Below are 21,446 nucleotides of genomic sequence, written 5' to 3'. Positions count from 1 at the left end.
CTGCGACATATGTTGTGAACTAATAAAGATTAATTAGGTTCCAAATAATAGAATTTTATTCGGTAATAAGCTTAGTGAAACAATCCAGAGTGGCATGCAGGGTGGTGGTAGGGTCTCCACCAAGTCTGACATACATCTTTATAAAAGTGGCAGGTCTGCAGCTTGGCACAGCATTGACAGAAGGCCTCCTTGGCTTTCTGGTATGCCTGCCTCAGTTCCTTCACTTAGACACAGCACTGCTACTGGTCCCTCTCATATCCCTTCTTCTGCATCCCCCAGGAGATCTGCTTATAGATGTCAGCATTATTATGGCTGGTCCAGAGCTGTGCTTGTTCAGTCTCTTCTCCCCAAAGGCACAAAAGATCCAATATCTCCTGTCTACTCCAAGCTGGGGCATGTAGCCAACACGGAGGGTTGGGAAATTACATAAAACAATGGAGAGTTGTTAGGTGTGCTCACCAAGCTGTGCACTTAGGAAAAGGCACTTAAAAATGTGCGGGGCTTTAAATGGGAGGGGGCCTTCCAGTCTATGTAATCCCTGGGCAGAGGAGTTTACAATAGAGACCAGAGCGATCAGTGTTGGGTATTGTGGGACAGCTGCTGGAGGACTGTTAGGGTCAACATAGTTAACAGTGTGTACACTTGTGCTGCGTCAACCTCAGTACATCGATCATCAGTGCTACTCAGGGTTAGTAGGTTGCCGTAACTGGGTACTTACATTGGTGGGAAACAAATGTAAGTGTAGACACATGCACAAGTAGGTCAACACAAGGCAGCTTACGTTGATCTAACTTTGTAGTGTAAACCAGGCCTTTGTCCTTTCTTTTTGGCTGGTCAATGTGAGTGGTTTATGAGTTTATGTTCCATATGGGGAATTCCACTGCTATGAACTGTAGACATTTGGGATTCATAGTCCCAAGCATGGGGGAAGTATAATCCAAAGAGTTTTTGTCCTCCTTTACTGGCTTGTCAATGTGAAGTTTGAGGCTGCTGCTATTTCCAGCTAATAGGTTTAGTTCAAGCAGTACAGGACTTATATTTTGATTGTTGGATTCTGGATTCAGTCCCTGCTAACACCCCATCCAAGAGTCTGCTACAAAGAGACATGAGCCAAAGAAAGAAACACTCTTGCAATAGTTTGTGCAATGCTGAATTTGAGTAAGCACCAGGCCTTTCCTTCCACTTTGTTTTGACTGAAAGTCAGAATCTGGCTTACAATGAAAGCCAATCATTTTTGTATTTTTTATCAATTTGTGTCATAATTCTTTGATCTTTATATGTGATTTGGGATAGCATAGCAAAGCTAGGATGATTTGTTATTTTATAGCACCAAAAATTCTGCAAGGCATTTAACAAAATACATTAAAAAAAAAAGATTCAACCCCTGCCCAGAAGAGCTTACAGGGAAGTCAGTGGGCACAGGTCGAGAGTGCACAGTTTGACTCATGCCATTGGAAGTGAGGGCGACAGAGTCAAAAACAGAATGGCATAGCAAAGGACAAGGGTTCCATGAGTCTGATAATATGGATTACTCAGTTTAATATTCTAGTAGCTAGCTAAAAGGAAGATTTTGATTAGCTAAGGTGCTTTATAACCTGATCTAAAATTACTAACATGGCAAAAAGGTCTGTAGGCCAAGTTGTTATAAAACGTTCATCCTAATTTTTAAGCTCAGTGGTGTGATCCACAAATTTTAATTATATAGAGGTCCTTCCCATTGATTTTGGCTTCTAAAGAACAAAAGCATCTTAATAAAACAAGTAAAACTAGACAAGCAAGGATAGGTATGCATATAAGTCAGGGGTGGGCAAACTACAGCCCGCCAGCTGTTTTAATGCGGCCCTCGAGCTCCCACTGGGGAGCAGGGTCTGGGGCTTGCCCTGCTCTGGCGCTCCAGCTGAGGAGTAGGGTTGGGGGCCACACCGCACAGCTCCTGGAAGCAGTGGCATGTCCCCCCTCCAGCTCCTACACCTAGGGGCAGCAAGGGGGTTCTGCTCCGCCCACTGCCCCCGCCCTAGGTGCTGCCCCCGCAGTTCCCATTAGCCAGGAACCACGGCTAACGGGAGCTGCAGGGGTGGTGCCTGCGGAAGGGGCAGCACACAAAAGAGGCGCCTGGCTGCACCTCCATGTAGGAGCCGGAGTGGGGACATGCCACTGCTTCCAGGAGCTGCTTGAGGAAAGCCCTGCATGGAGCCTGCACCCCTGAGCCACCCCCCCACCCCCAACCTCCTGCCCCAGCCCTGATTCCCCTCCTGCCCTCCAAACCCCTTGGTCCCAGCCCAGAGCATGCTCCTACACCCCAAACCCCTCACCTGCAGCCCCAACCCAGAGCTCTCACCTCCCATCCCCACCCAGCCCCCTCATTTCTGGCCCCACTCCAGAGTCCTCACTTCCTCCTGCACCCCAACCCCAATTGTGTGAGCATTCATGGCCCGCCATACAATTTCATATGCTTACAAATGCAATTACAATAGCAATGTTGATAACTTACTGCAGGCAATTTCAAATTCCATGTGATGTTAATACACAGTGTTTGATGTACTTAATGAAGCAGTTACAATACCCTTATCACATTAGTGTGCAGAGAATAAAATTATGTCATTTCATCAGGAAATTTAACCAGTTACTTCCCCCCATGCACAATTAACTTCCTGCCTATATTACACACTTGCCATATTACAGTAAGTATATAATACACTTCTACAGCATTGTTTCTTCAGAATATGTAACCCACTTCTGTTTATCAGATACACTGAAGCCACATTGTTTCTTCTCTACCCAGTTCTATGAGGTTTACGTTAATCCTGTACAGTGGTTATACTACCATGCATCTCACAGGCACAATAAACACAATGCTCATTCTACTCAGTACTGTTCATCTCTGGCATATTGATAACGCAGAGTGTGTGCATGGTATTGGTATAGGGATAACAATACAGCCCAGTCTATTTGTAGACTACTATTCCGGTTGTCATAGCCCCTCTGAAAGGGTCTGTCCTTTTAGCATGCATTAAGTATTAAAGCCCTTAGCACTATTATATACGTGGAGTTTATTTTTGCTTTCAAGATGCATCTTTCTTCCCTCTTTGGTTGATTGGGAACAAGAGTCACACTCGTAGTCAATACAGAATGTTGTTTTAAACTATTAGTACTTTGTACTTCCTTTGCTTTAGGATGAGATTTTCAGAAGCATTCAGCATTAGCCCTATACTGCTCCCACCAGCTTCAATGGGAGCAGAGTTACGCCAGCCATAGTTCTTGATCTTACGATAATTCAATTTTGCAAAGCAATTAAAATTAGTAAGCTTTTCAGTACCAAAAACAAAAAAACCTCTTCCCTCTCAGATGGTGAAAAGGAGAGTCAATCTGTAGAAGACAGACAGGAAAGTAAGTCACTTATCCTATCACTTAACAGCACTTCAGAATCAGAGCCTCACCCCTTGGGCACAGCTGTATCTAATTTGGAGTTCACTCAGCTAGCTGTCTTTAGGAAGGGAATTCATTCTTTTCTTTGAAGGCAGAGGGGTTCTTGTTTCCCTTGGCTAGTTCACATTGTATAAGACTTAGCCCTGGTCTACACTAGGACTTTAGGTCGAATTTAGCAGCATTAAATCGATGTAAACCTGCACCCGTCCACACAATGAAGCCCTTTAGTTCGACTTAAAGGGGTCTTAAAATAGATTTCCGTACTCCACCCGACAAGTGGATTAGTGCTTAAATCGGCCTTGCCGGGTCGAATTTGGGGTACTGTGGACACAATTCGACGGTATTGGCCTCCGGGAGCTATCCCAGAGTGCTCCATTGTGACCGCTCTGGACAGCACTCTCAACTCAGATGCACTAGCCAGGTAGACAGGAAAAAAAAACGCGAACTTTTGAATCTCATTTCCTGTTTGGCCAGCGTGGCAAGCTGCAGGTGACCATGCAGAGCTCATCAGCAGAGGTGACCATGATGGAGTCCCAGAATCGCAAAAGAGCTCCAGCATGGACCGAACGGGAGGTACGGGCTCTGATCGCTGTATGGGGAGAAAAATCTGTGCTATCAGAACTCCGTTCCAGTTTTTGAAATGCCAAAACCTTTGTCAAAATCTCCCAGGGCATGAAGGACAGAGGCCATAACAGGGATCCGAAGCAGTGCCGCGTGAAACTTAAGGAGCTGAGGCAAGCCTACCAGAAAACCAGAGGGGCGAACGGCCGCTCCGGGTCAGAGCCCCAAACACGCCGCTTGTATGAGGAGCTGCATGCCATTTTAGGGGGTTCAGCCACCACTACCCCAGCCGTGTTGTTTGACTCCTTCAATGGAGATGGAGGCAACACGGAAGCAGGTTTTGGGGACAAAGAAGATGAAGATGATGATGATGAGGTTGTAGATAGCTCACAGCAAGCAAGCGGAGAAACCGGTTTTCCCGACAGCCAGGAACTCTCTCTCACCCTGGACCTGGAGCCAGTACCCCCCGAACCCATCCAAGGCTGCCTCCTGGACCCGGCAGACAGAGAAGGGACCTCCGGTAAGTGTACCTTTTAAAATACTATACATGGTTTAAAAGCAAGCATGTGAAAGGATTAATTTGCCCTGGCATTCACGGCTCTCTCCCAAAGCCTTTGCAAAAGGTTTCTGGGGAGGGCAGCCTTATTGCATCCTTCATGGTAGGACACTTCACCACTCCAGGCCAGTAACATGTACTCGGGAATCATTGTACAACAAAGCATTGCAGTGTATGTTTGCTGGCGTTCAAACAACATCCGTTCTTTATCTCTCTGTGTTATCCTCAGGAGAGTGAGATATCATTCATGGTCTCCTGATTGAAATAGGGTGCTTTTCTTCAGGGGACATTCAGAGGAGCCCGTTCCTGCTGAGCTGTTTGCCTGTGGCTGAACAGAAATGTTCCCCGCTGTTAGCCACAGGGAGGGGGGAGGGTTGAGGGGGTAGCCACGCGGTGGGGGGAGGCAAAATGTGACCTTGTAACGAAAGCACATGTGCTATGTATGTAATGTTAACAGCAAGGTTTACCCTGAAAGACTGTAGCCACTGTTTTATAACAGTGTCTTTTTAAATACCACTGTCCCTTTTTTTTCCCTCCACCAGCTACATGTGTTTCAATGATCACATGATCTTCTCCTTCCCAGAGGCTAGTGAAGATTAGAAAGAAAAAAAACGCACTCGTGATGAAATGTTCTCTGAGCTCATGCTGTCCTCCCACACTGACAGAGCACAGACGAATGCATGGAGGCAAATAATGTCAGAGTGCAGGAAAGCACAAAATGACCGGGAGGAGAGGTGGCGGGCTGAAGAGAGTAAGTGGTGGGCTAAAGAGAGGGCTGAAGCTCAAATGTGGCGGCAGCATGATGAGAGGAGGCAGGATTCAATGCTGAGGCTGCTGGAGGACCAAACCAGTATGCTCCAGTGTACGGCTGAGCTGCAGCAAAGGCAGCTGGAGCACAGACTGCCACTACAGCCCCTGTGTAACCAACCGCCTTCCTCCCCAAGTTCCATAGCCTCCACACCCAGACACCCAAGAACGTGGTGGGGGGGGCCATCGGCCAACCAGCCACTCCACCACAGAGGATTGCCCAAAAAAAAGAAGGCTGGCATTCAATAAATTTTAAAGTTGTAAACTTTTAAAGTGCCTTGTGGCATTTTCCTTCCCTCCTCCACCACCCCTCCTAGGCTACCTTGATAGTCATCCCCCTATTTGTGTGATGAATGAATAAAGAATGCATTAATGTGAAGCAACAATGACTTTATTGCCTCTGCAAGCAATGATTAAAGGGAGGAGGGGAGCTTGCAGGGAAGCAGAGTGAACCAAGGGGCGGGGGGTTTCATCAAGGAGAAACAAAGAGAACTTTCACACTGTAGCCTGGCCAGTCATGAAACTGGTTTTCACCGCGCCCTCCTGTGCTCTTCTAACCGCCCTGGTGTCTGGCTGCTCGTAACCAGCAGCCAGGCGATTTGCCTCAACCTCTCACCCCGCCATAAATGTCTCCCCCTTACTCTCACAGATATTGTGGAGCACACAGCAAGCAGTAATAATAGTGGGAATATTGGTTTTGCTGAGGTCTAAACGAGACAGTAAACTGCACCAGCGTGCCTTTAAACGTCCAAATGCACATTCTACCACCATTCTGCACTGGCTCAGCCTGTAGTTGAACAGCTCCTGACTACTGTCCAGGCTGCCTGTGTACAGCTTCATGAGCCATGGCATTAAGGGGTAGGGTCCCCAAGGATACATATAGGCATTTCAACGTCCCCAACAGTTATTTTCTGGTCTGGGAATAAAGTCCCTTCCTGCAGCTTTTGAAACAGACCAGAGTTCCTGAAGATGCGAGCGTCATGTACTTTTCCCGGCCATCCCACGTTGATGTTGGTGAAACATCCCTTGTGATCCACCAGGGCTTGCAGCACTATCGAAAAGTACCCCTTGCGGTTTATGTACTCGCTGGCTTGGTGCTCCAGTGCCAAGATAGGGATATGGGTTCTGTCTATGGCCCCACCACAGTTAGGGAATCCCATTGCAGCAAAGCCATCCACTATGACCTGCACATTTCCCAGGGTCACTACCCTTGGTATCAGCAGATCTTTGATTGTGTGGGCTACTTGCATCACAGCAGCCCCAACAGTAGATTTGCCCACTCCAAATTGATTCCCAACTGACCGGTAGCTGTCTGGCGTTGTAAGCTTCCACAGGGCTATTGCCACTCGCTTCTCAACTGTGAGGGCTGCTCTCATCTTGGTATTCATGCGCTTCAGGGCAGGGGAAAGCAAGTCACAAAGTTCCATGAAAGTGCCCTTACGCATGCGAAAGTTTCGCAGCCACTGGGAATCGTCCCAGACCTGCAACACTATGCGGTCCCACCAGTCCGTGCTTGTTTCCCGAGACCAGAATTGGCGTTCCACAGCATGAACCTGCCCCATTAGCACCATGATGCATGCATTGGCAGGGCCCATGCTTTCAGAGAAATCTGTGTCCATGTCCTGATCACTCACGTGACCACGCTGACGTCGCCTCCTCGCCCGGTATCGCTCTGCCAGGTTCTGGTGCTGCATATACTGCTGGATAATGCGTGTGGTGTTTAATGTGCTCCTAATTGCCAAAGTGAGCTGAGCGGCCTCCATGCTTGCCTTGGAATGGCGTCCGCACAGAAAAAAGGCGCAGAACTATTGCCTGCTGTTGCTCTGACGGAGGGAGGGGCAACTGATGACATGGCTTACAGGGTTGGCTTCAGGGAGCTAAAATCAACAAAGGGGGTGGCTTTACATCATGGAGTATTTCAGGCAGGACTTCACGGAGGGTTCCAATAAGAAATGGTGCACCTAAGTTATTGTTCTTGCTGCACCTTCTCTGTGAGTGACTGCAGTGTGACCTCGAGGAATGAGTCCCCTAGACGGGGTGGGGTGGGGGGGGTGGAGGGGAGAAGCAAATGAGTACAAAACAAATTTGGTCTATTTCTTGTTTTGATCCACTCCATCTATCTTTTACATCTTTGGCTGGCAGCAGACGGTGCAGAAGGACTGCATGCCATCCACATCTCTTGCCTGCCCGGCAGAAGATAGTACAGTACGACTGCTAGCAATCCGTATCGCCTGCCTGCTCATCATAAGACGGTTCAATAGGACTGACTGCAGGACTAAAGAGAATGACCTGGTCAAGTCACTCCAAATTTAGTCCCTGCGCCCATGTCTGCCCAGGCGCTCCTGGCCGACGTGGCCAGGAGCACCTCGGACAGGACGATGACGGCTACCAGTCGTACTGTACCGTCTGCTGCCACAAGGCAAGGGGTTGATGCTGCTGTGTAGCAATGCAGTACCGCGTCTGCCAGCACCCAGGAGACATACGATGACTGTTACCTGAGCGGGCTCCATGCTTGCCGTGGTATGGTGTCTGCACAGGTAACTCAGGAAAAAAGGCGCGAAACCATTGTCTGCCCTTGCTTTCACGGAGGGAGGGAGGGAATGGGGCCTGACGATATGTAACCAGAACCACCCGCGACAATGTTTTAGCCCCATCAGAGTGCTCCATTGTGACTGCTCTGGACAGCACTCTCAACTCAGATGCACGATTGTTTGCCGTTGCTCTGACGCAGGGAGGGGCGACTGAGGACACTGCTTACAGGGTTGGCTTCAGGGAGCTAAAATCAACAAAGGGGGTGGCTTTACATCAAAGAGTATTTCAGGCAGGACTTCACGGAGGGTTCCAATAAGAAATGGTGCACCTAAGTTATTGTTCTTATTGGAACAAGGAGGTTAGTCTGGCCTCTGATTGATACATGGCTAGATTTACCTCGCTGCACCTTCTCTGTGAGTGACTGCAGTGTGACCTAGAGGAATCAGTCCCCTAGACGGGGGAGGGGGGGGAAGCAAATGAGTACAAAACAAATCTGATCTATTTCTTGTTTTGATCCACTCCATCTGTCTTTTACATCTTTGGCTGGCAGCAGACAGTGCAGAAGGACTGCATGCCATCCACATCTCTTGCCTGCCCGGCAGAAGATGGTGCAATGTGACTGCTATCCATCCTCATCTCTTGCCTGCCCGGCAGAAGATGGTACAGTACGACTGCTAGCAATCCGTATCGCCTGCCTGCTCACCATAAGACGGTTCAACAGGACTGACTGCAGGACTAAAGAGAATGACCTGGTCAAGTCACTCCAAATTTAGTCCCTGTGCCCATGTCTGCCCAGGCGCTCCTGGCCGATGTGGCCAGGAGCACCTCAGACATGACGATGACGGCTACCAGTCATATTGCACTGTCTGCTGCCAGAAGGCAATGGGTTGCTGCTACTGTTAGCAATGCCGTACCGCGTCTGCCAGCACCCAGGAGACATACGATGACTGTTACCTGAGCGGGCTCCATGCTTGCCGTGGTATGGCGTCTGCACAGGTAACTCAGGAAAAAAGGCGCGAAACGATTGTCTGCCCTTGCTTTCACGGAGGGAGGGAGGGAAGGGGGGCCTGTAGATATGTACTCAGAACCACCTGCGACAATGTTTTAGCCCCATCAGGCACTGGGATCTCAACCCAGAATTCCAATGGGCAGCGGAGACTGCGGGAACTGTGGGATAGCTATCCACAGTGCAATGCTCCGGAAGTCAACTCTAGCTTCAGTACTGTGGAAGCACTCTGCCGAGTTAATGCACTTAGAGCATTTTCTGTTTTTTATTTTTTAAAAACATTTAAATAAATGTTTGCATTTAATAATTGGGCCACACCATTTGCAGTGCATACACTCAATTTAATCCTTTTCTCCTGTTTTTGTTTTTAAAACTTTCAAATGCTTCCTTGTGTTCTGAAACATATTCTGATACAGATTTTTGTTTTCTTCCAATTTTAGTGTGTCAAACCTTTAAACCATTATCTGCTAACAGCTTGAAATGTTTACATAGTGGGTGTGAGATTCACCAGTACGCAGTGATGAGCTGCCAAAATCTTAACAACCGATTCCCTCCTCACCCCACGAGGGGGTCGTTGCCCATCCCCGCCCCCCGGGACTCCTGCCCCATTCAATCCCCCGCGTTCCTTGAGGCCCCCCTCAGGGCCCCTGCCCCATCCACCCCCCTCCCCTGCCCCCCGACTGCCCCCAGAACCAGGCAGGATGGTCTCATGGGCCACCATAGTGGGTGCCCACCCCACCCCTAAGAGCCAGAGGGACCTGCCGGGGGGGTGAGGTGGGGAGTCCCGGAGGTGCTTACCTGGGGCAGCTCCCAGGAAGCATCCAGCAGGTCCCTCTGGCTCCTAGGGTTGGGGGAGCATAGTTGGGGGGTGGGTAGGGGGAGTGGCCACTTCCCCCACTGATCACATCACGAGTGGCACCTTAGGCGCTGACTCCGTGGGTGCTCCGGAGCTGGAGCACCCACGGGGAAAATTTGGTGGGTGCAGAGCACCCACCAGCAGCTCCCCACCCTGCACCCGGCCCCAGCTCACCTCACCTCCGCTCCTCCCCTGAACGCACCGCCCTGCTCTGCTTCTCCGCACCCCCTCCCAGCTTCCTGCAAATCAGCTGTTCGGCAGGAAGCCTGGGAGGGCTGAGAAGCAGGCGGTGGCTTCCCGCTCAGTCCGAGGGTGGCGGAGGTGAGCTGGGGCGGGAAGTGGTTCCCCTGCGTGCAGCCCCCCCCCAGATTACCTGCTGTGGCGCGGGTGGCCCTCCTTGCCCCCCTCCCACCCCAGCTCACCTCCGCCTCCCTGGGCCTGAGTGCAAAGCCGCCGCCTGCTTCTCAGCCCACCCCGGCTTCCCACACGAACAGCTGATTTGCGGGAAGAAGGCAGGGGGGTGGGGTTGAGAAGCAGAGCGAGGTGGCGCATTCAGGGAGGAGGCAGAGATGGAGTGGAGGTGAGCTGGGGCCGGGGTGGGGAGCTGCCAGTGGGTGCTCTGCACCCACCAAATTTTCCTGTTGGGTTCTCCAGCCCTGGAGCACCCATGGAGTCGGCGCCTAAGGTGCCATTTTTGGCCCGTTGTTAAATTTAGAAGCCCTTTTAGAACCGGTTGTCCCACGCGGAACAACCAGTTCTAAAAGGGCTTCTAAATTTAACCACCAGTTCTTGCGAACTGGCTCCAGCTCACCACTGCTAGTACGTTCAGATGCACACATACTTCAGAGCTTGTGAGCATGCCTGTTTGTTGTGTACTTGTGGCACCTTAGAGACTAACAAATTTATTTGAGCATAAGCTTTCGTGAGCTACAGCTCACTATGAAGTGAGCTGTAGCTCACGAAAGCTTATGCTCAAATAAATTGGTTAGTCTCTAAGGTGCCACAAGTACTCCTTTTCTTTTTGTGAATACAGACTAACATGGCTGCTACTCTGAAACCAGTTTGTTGTGTGTATCTTCTAGACTAATACATAGCCTTACTTCAACAGGCAGCTTTGCATATACACAGACTAATGCATTATTGTAATATATACATTATACAATGTATTGCATTTTCCTAAAAAAATATTTTTATATATTTGAATGATACTAAAGTAGGGTGAAAAATCAAAAAATGGAATACTTTCTTTAAAAGCTCAAGAATTTTTCAGTAAAAAAAATCAGTTTAAACGGAAAATGGAGGGGCTTATATATTCTTAAATCCACACGTGCACCCATCCCCCAAATTCTGCTAAAATTTTCCTCTTTGAGATCCAGGATCAGTCCTAACAACACTGGCTTTTCGCCTTTATGGGATAATAAAGGGCCAATTTTCTTCCAGTTAGACAAATAAAATGCATTGCAATCTACTACAACAAAATATAGTTTGTTAAAATGACCATAACTCTTCTTACACTTAGATCAGTGTATCCAAGCTAAAAAATATCCAGTTTACAATAATGAGCATTCCTTCTATACCATAACTGCTTATTCTTTAACCACAGGCTTTTGACTTTTTCTTCTCAAAGCATGTTTCACATAAGGCAAATGTAGACATGACACTGGCATCTAGAGGATGTTAAATTTAACAACACTTAAAACATCTCACATCCACCACTATAATGTAGTTACCCCAGAATTGCAGTAGTGTAAATAAAATGAGAATCTGGCCCCTCAGTTCATGTATTTTTCTCTATAATTACTATTTGGAACTGTAAATAATTACCACTTTGCTCTCACAAACTCTGAATTTAATTTAAATGTTGTTTGTGGATTAAGCTTCATATTCATGAAAGTGAAAGACCAATAGCAACAATAAAGGAAAACACTGAGCAATTATCTCAGTACAGAAGCCACCATTATTTTGACCCACAACACTTTATACCAGCCAACAATATCCCCTAAGCAGACAGTTTGGTTGTTTGGTGACATGAACAAATGGGATCTCTTTTAAAATGACCCACTACTTACCCACCTGACAATATTTTCAGTTATTTGTATTCAGCTCCCCCTTAAGTGTGTTTAATTACAGTGATATGATAGTGAGTTAGTATGTGGTGAGCTAGTTTTCCCTATAAGGCCAATCTGCATCCTGTAAAACTTTGGGAAAAAACCACGAAGCTCTTTACTGCCCAGAATGCTTCTTGTGCAATCTCTGCCCAAAAGAATATTTTTTGAAAGTTTAAGGTTAATATTACGTGTCATTTTTAAATTATGAGACTTTTAACTATAGCTAACTTTTTGAAAAATAGTTATGTCCCCCAACCCTCACCCCCAATTAGAAAAAACACCCCCCCCCCAAGAAATGCAAAAGCTTATGTGTTTTAGATGCGAGTGGTGAAATCCTGGCCTCACTGAAGCCAGTAGTTTTTCCAGAGATTTCTCTGGAGTCAGGATTTCACCTTAATGCTCATTGAGAATAATTGCATAGGACAAAATTATTTTCACCAAGTTGGACTGCAAACCAATTTGAATTATTATAACTTCCGAGAGAGCTCTTTCTTTTACACCCACCTAATGTATTTTTTATTTAAAGATATTACTCGGACTTATTTTATTTAGATTCAAAATAATAAAGAGATGCTTATCCAAGGCTGTAGGCACCGTAATACACCATTAAAAATACATGTAATACAATGAAATTCCAGTAGCATTAGATAGTTAATTCAACAGGAACCCAGCCAGCCAGAAACCTACAGAGACCCCTTTTCAGTCTTCCTTATTATAGGAAGCATACCCTCAGCAGATTTCTTTGATAACTTTGATACGTACACTGACCATTGGAATTCTAAATGTCAAAATCATTCTTCCTAAAAATTGTTGGATCCAAACCTTGTAACCCCTTCTTCACACTGAATAGTATCTTCCTCCACAATTAACCTTGGCCTTAATTTCTCTCTTCTGACAGCAGACCTCTTTGGCACCTCCATTATGGGGAGAACCAGTAATGGTGGAAATTAAATACTCCATGTACCCCTGCCTGCTCTGAGCATTAGCTATTTTCTCAATTTTAGTCAGAATGACACTGAGAACTGGCCATATCCCAAACCTTAATAAGTTAAAATATTATCAAAAGAAGTTGCTGATAAATCCAATCTTAAGCAGAAGTTTGCAAACTAAGTTACGTTTTGGACTTTCCAGTGTTATATTCATTTTTTTCTTATTTTTCAACATAAAATTCCTGAAAAATGAGTTTCTAAAAAAATAATGGTGTCGTCCAAACCATGACCATTCTCCTCACATTTATATTTTTATGTGCCACAATATCACAGAATATCACATTGGTATTCAGCAGTGCTACCCAGTGATGGAGCTATCTTGTTTTAACTGCATTTAAGAATTTTGTTGCCTACTGTGACACTCACCTCTAGTGGGTACCTCCTGTCAGCTGGATGTGATGCTGCAAGCTCTCCTGCCCCAGGCACCTCTGTAGGTTGTTGACCTCACTAGGTAGGTCTTCAGTAGCTCAGCCCTCCAGACAAGCCAGAGTGTAAAATGGATGAACCCCTTCCAGGGTAGGGAAAGTCCAACAACCTGACGGCCCTCACCAGGATGTTCAGCCCTGTTTCTGGGCCCTTTAATTCCAGCTCTTTGCTTGGGCTTCTAAAGGAGACTTGTCCCGTTCTCAGGGCTTAGGCCACTGCCCTGTGGCCGGTGGGGAGACCTGGGCCCAGGGACCCTCCTCACAGCAGCCACATACTGCTTCCTTCGGTTACCTGATACTATTCTCTGGGCCTTTTCCCATGTAGCCCCTTTGTCTTCACCCGTACCTCAGTGCTGAAGTTCTCAGAGCCTCTTCCTCCTCACTGAATGCAAATATCACCAAAATTCATCTACTGGTTCTCTTTTTGAGCTCTTGTGTCCAGCAACAAGCAAGCACACACCAACCCAGGAACTGATCTGGGCAGGCTTTGCAGTTCCTTTTATCTGAGCCAGCTGGGCTCCGATTTGCTGATTCTGTGCAGCCTTTCTAGGCAGGCCTGGAGGATCCACCTTCACTGCTCCTTTCCTGGGGCAGGGAGTGGTAGGACCATGGGGCCTCCAGGGGGGAGCCTCAAAGGGCCAGATATACCCCGTCACATCTACCTCAACTTTTTCCTTTTAACTCAAGGAGAAAACAATAGGCCTGTTTCTGAACTCAAGTCTACTGGTATAAATCAGGACTAACTGCACGGGTGTAAAAGTGGAGTAAATATGAGGAGAAAACAATCAAGTGATTCCAAGAGGTGATTTCTCTCCCCCTCTTCCCCCCCCCCCATTAGCTCTAAATCCCCATTAGCAAATTAAACTCCATGTTTAAATATAACTGCCTATTTGAGCAAGACAAAAATAAAGACCATTGTCATCTTGAAAGAAGAACAGTGCCCCCTCTGGAAGAGATTCTCATCCCATTTCATTTAATACTTTATTTTTCTAGCACTTTGTGATCATTTTATATTGGTACAACTCCACTGACTGCAAGGGAGTTGCATTGCTGTAAAACTTGTGTATTACAATGATGAATTAGGCCCTCAGATGCATACAAGATTGATTGGGTTTTGCACTGCCATGCACAAAATCCACATTAGGATCCCTACCTTCTGGACTGCTAGCAATCAGCCTCAGAGTTGAGGCTAAACCTTAGGTGAGTAGGGAACTCATGGTTGTGGTGGCTTTTAGAATACATAACTCAATACCCATGGACCTCAGTTCCTTCTTTCCAATTTTTAAACAACATTTGAAGTCTCTCTTTTCAAAAGGTTGTTAACGTAAGGTCAGGTGGAGGCCAAGTCACGCAGCACCATGTTAGTAGTCCCCATATTGCTGTTAGAGGGAGGTAAGAGTAGGGGCTACATACCTCTAATTTCCCCATCCCAAGCAGGTAGAAGGGAGCAGGGAAAGGGGAATAAAGCAGGCAATATTTTGGCTCTGTTCCCCAACTCAGTGAATCAAGGGCAGTAGGAAAAAATACTGCACTTTATCATTGAGAATACAGACCATTGCTTATAATGATCTTTTTAATGTGTTAAAATTACATATTGCACCAGACAATAAAAGAGTAAGTGTAGCTGCAATGGTAGAATTATTGATTAATCTATACATCTGAGAAGTTTCACACATTTCCTCATGTACAGTGAAACCCACAAAACATGTTTATTAGAGTGTGCCCTTCCTAAAGTTTGTGCTATGAAATTAATAAGCCAACAATTTCTAGGTATGTGCTAGGTATCATCATCTTTGTAAACAGTGACACTTGCATGTATAGGTTGAACCTCTAGTCCAGCAGCCTTGGAAGTAGAGAATTTGCTGAACCATGGGAGGTCAATGCAGAGTGCCAGTAGGTCTCCATACGTGCAGGAAGTGCAGCAGCAGCCCCCAGGCTTTGCGCCCAGAATGGCCCCCTCCCTGGGGGCCCGGCCGCTGGCCCCAGATCCTCTCCTTCCCTCCCAGAGCTGGAACGCCGTGAACCAGCTGTTTATGGTGCTCTGGAAGCACTGGGAGGGAGGCAGAGGAGTTGGTAAGCACAGGGCCACTGGCTCGCAAGGAGCTTGGTGCCGGTGGATGATCTTCACCCACTATTTTTAACCCGTGGCTGCTCCAGCTCTGGAGCATCCACAGAGTCGGCACCTATGCTGGACTACAGATGTTGCTGGACCAGAAAGTGCCAGATTAGAGAAGTTCAAGGTGCACAGGCACGTTTCTTTCAGTATCTGAAATTAGACTCCATTCTTTCATGTTATATATACACACACACATATATATATATACACACACATACACACACACCCCTTCATAATAGATTTGTCATATGACACATAGATGGCAATGTGAATCATATCTTAGAACATCTGCTACTGTGCACATCTGCACAAATGCAGCAACTTGTTCATAAAGGATACCCCAAGCTATATTATATATATATATATATACACACACACACACACACACACCTTTAATCTAGATCAGGGTTCTCAAACTTCATTGAACCATGACCCCGTTCTAACAAAAATTACTACATGACTCCCAGAGGGAGGCCAAAGCCTAAGCTCCCCCCCTCCTCTGAGTCCCTCTGCCCCAGGAGGGGGGGGGGGAAGAGGAGCGCAAAGCCTGAGCCCCCTAATGGTGGCGGGGGTCCAAAGCTGAATCCCAAGCGCTTCAGCTCCAGGCAGGGGGCCTGTAACCTGTGCCCTGCCACCCAGGGCTGAAGCCCTCAAGCTTCCGCTTCGACCCCAGGCAGTGAGGCTTGGGTTTTGGCCCTGGGCCCCAGAAAGTGTAAAGCCAGCCCTGGAAACCCCATTAAAATGGGGTCCTGACCTACCCTGGGGTCCCAACCCACAGTTTGAGAATCGCTGGTCTAGATAACATGAGTATCAGGGCACTGAGGCCCATAAGAACCCTGGAAAATTACTTGAGTAGCTAGCCAGTGCTGAAGCCCATGCTGCCACACCTTCACCTCTGGATTAGCTAGCTAGATTAAAGCTAAATTGGGCATGTCTACACAAGCTCCAAATCACACCTTATGATTGCAGTGTAGACATACTGTCAAGTACAGTGGGCCCATTGTCAGCTGCTGCAAGAGACATAGCTTCAATTATTTCATTTGGAGTATGCTGATTTACAGTAGCTTTGAATCTGGCCCAGTATGTGGTAATGGCATAAGCAGCACTCTGCTTGAAACGTTGATTTACTGTTTTCCATCCTCATATCCCCCTCCCCAGGCAGATTTGTTCATTCTCCCTCCCTAAATACTTTTTTTTTGGTAGCATGAAAAATCAATCAACCGGCCACAAAGCACAAAAAGAATTTCTACTGATTCATCAGGTAAGAGCTATTTTTTGCACTAGATGGGAGTTATTCTTAAAGTTATTTTTATTAAGTTACACTAATCTAGTTGGTGCCAATATTTTCATTTATTAAACTGACCCTTTCATAGTCAGAAGAATGTAAATAAATGATATTAAAGGAAATGAAAAAAAAAAAAAAAGGTTACTGAGAAACTTTAGCAGGGAAACAAATAGCTTATATAGTCCTGTGAAGGGGGCCAGCTCATCACTGGTGCCTCCTCACGGCTCAACATGGTGTGGCAGCCCTCTTGCCACAGAGGTCTGCTGCCGCTCGTTGCTCCATCTCTGCAGTGGCCTGCATCTTCCAGTGACGTGGCCCTCTGGGAGGAACCTTCAGGCGGTGGTTGTCAAAGAAGTTCCTGCCTTCCCTCAGCCCTTTCCTCGGGAAGGTGTGTTCTCTTCCCTGGTCTGTTGTAGAAAATATTTGAGCTGCTGCATTTTATTGCTGATTTCCTCTACACAATTTAAGTATAATGATCATTACTGAGTCAGGGAAGTTAATAATCAAAGTTTGTGCTAGAATGCAAAATTACAGGCATAGACAGGGTAAATTCTAACTCTGCTTAAGGCAGTGGCAAAACTCCCACTGACCTCAATGGGAACAGGATTTCACCCATAGTCTACAGTATGTTCAGCTTTGGAGATCTTTTTAAAAATTAAACATTTGTCTAGGAGAAGGCATCAGGAATAAATGATTTTATAGATCTTTTAAAATATATTTGTAATATTATTTTAAAAAGTCTAAATAACACCTTTCAAGCATTTACATTTTGATTAACAGAGGCCCTGTGGGATAACTTGCTGTACTGGCTTGCGGAGGAGCTCTCAGAAGATAATGCATCATTACTCTCTCTGCACCTGCCTATCCGTCGGAGCACTCTTCAGCTTGTTAGACTGAAGTGCCCTGATAATCTCACACATCAGATCTATGAGCTTCTTTGCTTCTGGAAAAAGAATCTTCCAAGATCAGCTGATAAACAGCGACTCCTATCTCGTTATCTTCGTAAGAGTGGCAGAAGTGATCTTTCAGAAGAGCTCAGGTTCAAGTGGGAGAATAAAGCATTCACTTGGCAAAAACACTGGTTTGAGATGGACAACTGAAAGACAGATTTCTAGATGTTTTCACCTTAGGAAACTTGTATAACTTGGTTCCGGATATCCAGTTATTGGAGCTCATGTTATTAGACTATCCCGAAGTAGCTATCACATGTAAGAAAACTACAGCTTTACAATAGAAGTAAGAGAAACAATTTATTAATTCTTCAGGTTGAAGCTGTCAACCACCACTTTTTTTAAGCAATTTAGAAACAGCAAAAGAATTACTTTGGTCCATTCAGTGAGACATAAGTGCAAAAATATGCACTCTTTTTTCTTAAAAAGAAAAAAGCCCACTAAGACCAGATTACATTTAAGTGGTGCCAATCATTTTGTCAATAGCAATTGAATCTAGCTATCTTGTATTTAGGTCACTTACTGTGCTAAAAGAAAAGGAGTACTTGTGGCACCTTAGAGACTAACCAATTTATTTGAGCATAAGCTTTCGTGAGCTACAGCTCACTTCATCGGATGCATACTGTGGAAAGTGTAGAAGATCTTTTTATACACACAAAGCATGAAAAAATACCTCCCCGCACCCCACTCTCCTGCTGGTAATAGCTTATCTAAAGTGATCACTCTCCTTACAATGTGTATGATAATCAAGGTGGGTCATTTCCAGCACAAATCCAGGGTTTAACAAGAGCGTCTGGGGGGGGGGGGGTAGGAAAAAACAAGGGGAAATAGGTTACCTTGCGTAATGACTTAGCCACTCCCAGTCTCTATTCAAGCCTAAGTTAATTGTATCCAATTTGCAAATTAATTCCAGTTCAACACATTACAAATACATACTGTGCTAACACATTAGTCGTCCATTAAAAGCAATTATTTTGAGTACTTTCTCTCTTTAGTTACTTATTCTGCAGCAACTCTAGATCCAGATATTGTAAAAATACATAGCTGAAACTAGCATAATGGAGTGGTCCATGATGAGGGTTCCTAGGTGCTACAGTAATACAAATATAAATCGTAATCACAATCATGAAACTATTGTGAGAGAACTTTATTTCCAAATTACAAGCATTCTGTGCTACTACCTACATTCTACCACAAGATGGCCTCTGTGTCTAGCATAAAGCTTATTCAACTAAGCTTCAGTTGCAGAAGAATACAGTAATAAAGGATAACTTTCAATTTCTCTGTAAGAACTTTGATTCTCCAGTGCTCTGCACCTTGTGCAGTCATTTACATCTATGCAAAGAAGTGATAAGGTTGGTTTCAATTTCCTGCTCCTCCACAGGTTCCCTCTGTAATCTATCATAGGTACTTACATGTGCATCATTGCCTGAAAAAAAAAGAAAAGGAGTACTTGTGGCACCTTAGAGACTAACCAATTTATTTGAGCATAAGCTTTCGTGAGCTACAGCTCACTTCATCGGATGCATACTGTGGAAAGTGTAGAAGATATTATATACACACAAAGCATGAAAAAATACCTCCTCCCACCCCACTCTCCTGCTGGTAATAGCTTATCTAAAGTGATCACTCTCCTTACAATAAGAAAAGGAGTACTTGTGGCACCTTAGAGACTAACCAATTTATTTGAGCATGAGCTTTAAATTGGTTAGTCTCTAAGGTGCCACAAGTACTCCTTTTCTTTTTGCGAATACAGACTAACACGGCTGTTACTCTGAAACCTATCATTGCCTGAGTATCTGAGTTCCTCACAGTGTATTTATACTCACAACACCCCTGTTATCCATGGAAGTACTATTATCCCCATTTTAAGGCTGGAGAACTGAGACACTGAGGTTAACTGTCTTGCCCAAGGTCGCACAGAAAGTCTGAAGTGGAGCACACAATTGAAATGGAGTCTCCCAAATCCTAGGCTAGGACCCTAATTCCTGGCCACCTTTCTCGTCCTTGACCTTAGACAAGTCACGTAGTTCTCCTGCTGTAAAAAAGTGGTAATTATTTAAGTGGGGTGTTGTGAGAATAACTACATCCTCAGATGCTCAGACAGTACAGCAATGGGCATCATATCAGAACTGAGGATAGATGGATAGAAAGTTGATGTAAAAAAATGCTGTGGTTCTGGTTTGTGTGCACTTCACAAGTATGACTAGCGAAAGTGCAAAGCAATGGTGAGTCAGGCCCATTACAAACTTGTAATGTAGGCTGGCTTCAAACAGATGTATAGTTTAATTACATTGTATAAACCATCTGCACATTGTAATCAATTGGGAAATTTACCAATGATAAATTCACAATGTGTCATTTCTAACCTAAATTGCGTTTATGGATAAAATTCTGACTTTTGGACTTAGAGTAGGTCTTCAAACCATTTATAAACAAGATAATGCTATGCAAGTTTTTAGGGCTTCCTCTTACATTTCAATAATAATGCTTACCTTGCTTTTTTAATCCCTTTCAAATCTATGAATGAAAAGCCACTCGCAGTGCTAGCTATAGTTATTTTAACTTCTACTGTAACAAAAAAATCCACTTTAGACAACAATGCAATAGGTGCACTAGCCTATCAAAAATTTCAGATATGGTGAAGCTTGCCTCAACTTTTATTCTGTGTATTGAATAAAGCCAAACATTTTATGTTGTTTTAAAACTTACTGTAATGTTGGATGGGTTTACTTTTAATTTTATTTCCAAGGCAAAGAAAGAAGTCTCAATAATTAGAACCAATAAATGTTGCTTTTGCAGTGTCATCTCTGAGCTCCTTACACTTTGACAGCTTCTAGTACTTGGAACAAATCCTAAAGTCCCACACAGTATTAATACCCAATAGCTGAGATGAGCATTATCAATAAACAGTGGACTCAGGATCAGCTCTGACATTAGCCTTTATCCACTGTCTAATACATTAGTAGACAAACCTAAGGAGAGAGTGGGAAATTTCAGAAAAATGTCCTACTATAATGTGTTTGGATTTTCTGGAGGACTAGCTATTCAAATGTATAAATATGGACTCAATTGTTACTTGGAGAGCAAAAGGTTTACTTTCAACAGCAAAATCAAACAACTCCACACTGTTTGTGGTACACAGAGAAGGAAGAAAGATTTTCTAAAGATACCAGCTGGGCAGGATTATCACTCCTTGAATCTTGTGTTCCCTAGGGTAAGACAAGCAGAATTCTCCAAGCTTCATGCTTTAACCCGTTAGTGATCGGGGAGTTTCACCTATTTAATGCCAAGGAGCAGAAGACCCAGGACTGAGAATCTTACAAGATAAGCCATCTCCATACAACAGAATGATAAGATAAGGAACTTTCTTTTTTCCCTACATACTAGTGAGGATTCTAAACAAAATCTTTCCTGGAGGACTTCCTGTTAGCAAGTTCACTAGGTGGCTGTGTTCTTTCTGTGTCCCAGGTCAGAAGATTTAGGAGCTATTATGACAAAAGTGAGAATTGCTTGAGGGCTAAAGAAGTACATGCAATAGACACAGGTGAAGTGGCTGTCATTAAGTCTCTCTAGCTTTCTGCTGTAACAGCATTGCATCACTAATAAAGTTCATATACTATAATTGGGGCACTCCAAAAGTCTTGAGCATGAGAAATGAAAGTAAAGACTAGATATATACATGAAAAATACATATGAGATCTATCTGAATGGAAGCTGAGAGAAATCTATATGAAACAAGCTGAGAAATAGGAGAACAAAGAATGTATTTCTAGAGCTGGGCAGGAAATTGTTTTCCCATTCCAGGAACATTTTTGAGATTTGGAAA

The 21,446-nt window shown here is 45.1% G+C and overlaps 1 protein-coding gene across 1 annotated transcript in view; it reads left to right on the top strand.

The window, feature by feature from the left end:
• DTHD1 (death domain containing 1) overlaps window positions 1-17,767 on the top strand; it is a 44,892-nt gene extending 27,125 nt beyond the window's left edge. The window contains exons 9-10 of the mRNA XM_048848606.2: window positions 16,586-16,643; window positions 17,448-17,767. Coding sequence (XP_048704563.1) covers window positions 16,586-16,643; window positions 17,448-17,767 — 378 coding nt within the window. The remainder of the gene's footprint in view (window positions 1-16,585; window positions 16,644-17,447) is intronic.
• The last annotated feature ends 3,679 nt before the right edge of the window (window positions 17,768-21,446 follow it).

Source organism: Caretta caretta, chromosome 4 (genome assembly GCF_965140235.1).
Source record: "Caretta caretta isolate rCarCar2 chromosome 4, rCarCar1.hap1, whole genome shotgun sequence".
In the NCBI taxonomy this organism is placed as follows: domain Eukaryota; kingdom Metazoa; phylum Chordata; order Testudines; family Cheloniidae; genus Caretta; species Caretta caretta.
Note: the sequence above shows the minus strand (reverse complement) of the source record. Positions and strands in the feature narration are given on the sequence as shown.